This window comes from Sinocyclocheilus rhinocerous, unplaced genomic scaffold, assembly GCF_001515625.1.
Source record: "Sinocyclocheilus rhinocerous isolate Xijiao unplaced genomic scaffold, SAMN03320098_v1.1 scaffold35, whole genome shotgun sequence".
Lineage (NCBI taxonomy): Eukaryota > Metazoa > Chordata > Actinopteri > Cypriniformes > Cyprinidae > Sinocyclocheilus > Sinocyclocheilus rhinocerous.
Genome location: NW_015661991.1, coordinates 1,057,850 through 1,061,911, shown reverse-complemented (window position 1 = coordinate 1,061,911; position 4,062 = coordinate 1,057,850). Strand labels below are relative to the sequence as shown.

Genomic DNA, 4,062 nt, shown 5'->3' with positions numbered 1-4,062 from the left:
TATAAACATCTCGTATCACAGTGCTGTAATTCCTCAACGAAAAAGAATAAAGTAGTGTGTACAAAGTAATTATTTTCAAGGGCCGGGCTTCAGAATTCCCTGAATTCTCGGAATGTTCGGAATGCAGGAACGTTTTGTTTCCCGATGGCCACAAGAATCTTTTTTTTTTTAAACACCTACAGTAGCTTTCTTTTTAATAAATCAATGTTACAGAATTAAATTTCTCAAATACTTTTTCTTTGGGAAAAATACCTACGTATGTGAGAATGTATATACATCTGTACAGTGTACACCTACATCCTATTCACACACACATTTGTAACCCAGGACCACAAAACCAGTCATAAGGGTCAATTTTTTGAAATTGAGATTTATACATCATCTGAAAGCTGAATAAATAAGCTTTCCATTGATGTATGGTTTGTTAGGATAGGACAGGAGATATAGCTATTTGAAAATCTGGAATCTGAGGGTGCAAAAAAAATCAAAATATTGAGAAAATCACCTTTAAAGTTGTCCAAATGAAGTTCGTAGCATTGCATATTACTAATCAAAAATTAAGTTTTGATATATTTACAGTAGTACATTTACAAAATATCTTCATGGAACATAATCTTTACTTAATATCCTAATGATTTTTGGCATAAAAGAAAAATCTATCATTTTGACCCATACAATGTATTGTTGGCTATTGCTACAAATATACCTGTGCTACTTATGACTGGTTTTGTGCTCCAGGGTCACATTTATGGCTGCACCCATACGCTTTCAGATGTGTATGCTTTCGAGATTAAAAAATCAAAATGAGGTCGTTTTCAGATTCATTCTAACTCAACCTAACCTTTAAGTTGAATGATACTGTCACTTTATATGTATAGTCTATGAATGAATGTTGATTCGGCATTCTTTGACATTCTTTCCCGTATTAAAACATAATACAACTGTACCGCGATTTACAGCTGCAGTTAAACGTCAAACACATATTAATAAAGGAAAAAAAAAAAAAAAAAAAACATATATATATATATATAATTATAAGCATCACCCAAATGTGACAGAAAATCATCTTGAGTGAGTGTTGAGCTAGAGGCACTGCCACTGTACTGAGGTCCAGAGTCTTTGTGAAAGAGCTGCTTCATTCCTTCACTAGTCTGTAGATGTGATGCTGGGCACCGTGCTCGCTGTTTGACACTTCGAACACACAGGCCATGCACAGCTATATATATATATATATTATAATATATAATTAATTTATACAGTAATATTAAATTTCACAGTATTACTGTACTTAACTGTAAAAAAAAGAAGAAAAAACCTACAGACGCCAAACTCTTAAATGGTAGTGTACACCATGGTAATCTCTGTCAAACTATCATTACCTAGGCTGACCTAAAATAAAACATTACAATAAATGTATTCATAATTTATTTAAAAACACACACACAGTGCACAGTGATTCCACAGCAGGGTCTCCTGTGTGTCTCTGTTTGTTACCACCTGAAACAGAGAGAGAGAGAGAGAGAGATCATATCCTGGATCCAGGTCATATTTTTACTAAATGTTTAGAAAAATTAAGCCTACCATCCCTCAGTTACTATAATGCAAAAAACATCATTCATAGTGATACCACACTACTGCACAAAAGATTTATTTCTTTTTGTATTTAACTCTGTGTGTGTGTCAGTCTGATATCTGTTTGTGAGTCTTATTTAGTGTTGTTTGTCAAGCGAAATCATGTCAGAGCACAAGACAAAACCAAACACCTCAAGGGTGAGGGCAGGCAGCGTTTCAGGCTGTGTGTTCCTCCCTGCTCGCGTTACATTACGGGTGGGGATACACACAGTTTGTTTGTTGTCTGCTTGGGAGCGAAGCACGCAGAGTCAGCTCTCGAGGGAGCTGACTGCCCGCATTGCAAGCGTTTGTTACTGCCTTGCTTCGCTCTCAGAGGGCTCTCTTTGAGGAGGGAGCCTTCACTAGCGTTTCTCACGGTGCCAGCCCCGCTTTCGAGATTGATACGGAGGGCGTCGAAGAGCTCGCCAGTTGCACAAGCATCAGTTACACAAGCATATTATGCCTAATATTATAATGAGCAGCATTAATGGGGAGCAGAGTCAGCTCTCGGGGGGCTGATTGTGCTTTTCTCGCTGTTAAGCGCTCCGCTCTCGCCGGGCACGCTCCGAGGAGTGTGTCCGTGCCTGTGATCTTGCGATTGCGGTCCCGCTGCTGCTGAGGCACGGCGGCGACTGAGATCGCAGGGATCGCGCATGATCAGGCGGACGGGTTGGAGACGGCTCTTCCTATCTTGACCCGTGTTCCCTATATCTAGAGCTCGTTCTCGAGGCTTGGAAGCCCGCGCTGCAGTTTCTTCCACCTCCGTGAGAGCTCGCTGCTGCAGCCATCTTTCTCTGAGGAGATTGATTTTGTTTGTGTGACTGAGCGGCTTGCGCGCTGCCGAGGCAACACTTATATTACATCATTCGGTTTTTGATGTGAATCTTACTCACCAGACCGTATTTACTCCTCTGGTTGTTTGACTGCATTTAATTATCCTCCATCCAGAGCTCCCTCTATGAGGAAACTGTACTTCTTGGTCCGGAGACCGCCAGGTTGACCCAGCTAGCTGCCCGTTTGGTACAGTTTTGAAGTTCCTGCAGGCCTGTTTATCCGCAGGGTTGACCCACTCCACCCTAGAGGTCTTCGTGGCGGCCATTGCGGCCTACCACGCCCCTCTTGGTGGCCATTCAGTGGGAAGACACCCTCTTCTTACATGTTTCCTCTGCGGTGCGCTGAGACCGAGGCCTCCGGCCAGAGAAGCTTATGCTAAGTGGTGGATCAGGATGCTATTCCATAGCCTTGAGTCCTCTGATCTCCCTTCTCCTTTGGGGGTCAAGGCTCACTCCTCCAGAAGTTGGCCTTCGGGACGGCCCCGCCTACTTTAGCCACTCCTGGCTTCCTTTTCTCTTGCCTTAGTTGTGCTCTTCCACACTAGGCAGGGATTTGCAAGTCTGGCGGCGTGGGCATTCTCGTCTCCGCTCTCGCCGGGCACGCTCCGAGGAGTGTGTCCGTGCCTGTGATCTTGCGATTGTGGTCCTGCAGATGCTGAGGCACGGCGGCGACTGAGATCGCAGGGATCGCGCATGATCAGGCGGACGGGTTGGAGACGGCTCTTCCTATCTTGACCCGTGTTCCCTATATCTAGAGCTCGTTCTCGAGGCTTGGAAGCCCGCGCTGCAGTTTCTTCCACCTCCGTGAGAGCTCGCTGCTGCAGCCATCTTTCTCTGAGGAGATTGATATTATTTGTGTGACTGAGCGGCTCGCGCGCTGCCGAGGCAACGCGTATATTACATCATTTCGTCTGGTTGTTTGACTGCATTTAATTCTGAGGAATAAAATGAAGTATTTATCTGACTATGAGAGGGAATGTCTCCAGGTTACGCATGTAACCATGGTTCCCCAAAGGGAACGAGACGCTGCGTGTCAGGGCCATACTTTCGGCATCCCTGCCAGCGCTTGTTTCACTCCTAGAAGCTGACACCGGTTTCATCGCAAATTCTTTTATGCTTCCTGGTTGCTACGTCACCCCACCCGTGACGTCTCGCCCATGTTTGACTGCATTTAATTCTGAGGAATAAAATGAAGTATTTATCTGACTATGAGAAGTTAGATATACAGGGGCTCTTGGGATAAAAGCGTTTACCTCTCTTCCTCTGAGGAGGTTGAGGCGGTCAGCAGGGGCTGCTGGGCGGGAGCAGTCCCAACCTACCGTGTTCCAGCCCCTCATTCTGGGGGGTGTCACTTCTCGTACTCTGCAGAGTCTAGAGTCAGAGTGGCGCTCCCAGGCCGAAGGCTTCTAGCAGAAGGAGGTTCTGCGGACCGTCATTCTCGCTGGATAGTCTTCGTCTTGAACGTCCTGATGCCTAAGGCCTAGGACTTTTTGATGGCTAGCTCCCTATGTGGAAGAGCGGTGTACAACGCATTACACGGTGCCCGTCTCTCCTCAGTGCCCTCAGGAGATCAGTCTGCCAACCCTGCCGGTGTTCCAGGGCGCAGCGGTCTCCGGCG

At 45.5% G+C, this 4,062-nt stretch overlaps 1 protein-coding gene across 1 annotated transcript in view; it reads right to left on the bottom strand.

Annotated features, from left to right (window-relative positions):
• Window positions 1-447: 447 nt before the first annotated feature.
• Window positions 448-4,062, bottom strand: part of LOC107727083 (transcriptional enhancer factor TEF-1-like) — a 78,934-nt gene continuing 75,319 nt past the window's right edge. The window contains exons 15-16 of the mRNA XM_016536846.1: window positions 1,445-1,497; window positions 448-466 (exon numbers count right to left, since the gene is read on the bottom strand). Of these exons, the coding sequence (XP_016392332.1) occupies window positions 448-466; window positions 1,445-1,497 (72 nt within the window). The remainder of the gene's footprint in view (window positions 467-1,444; window positions 1,498-4,062) is intronic.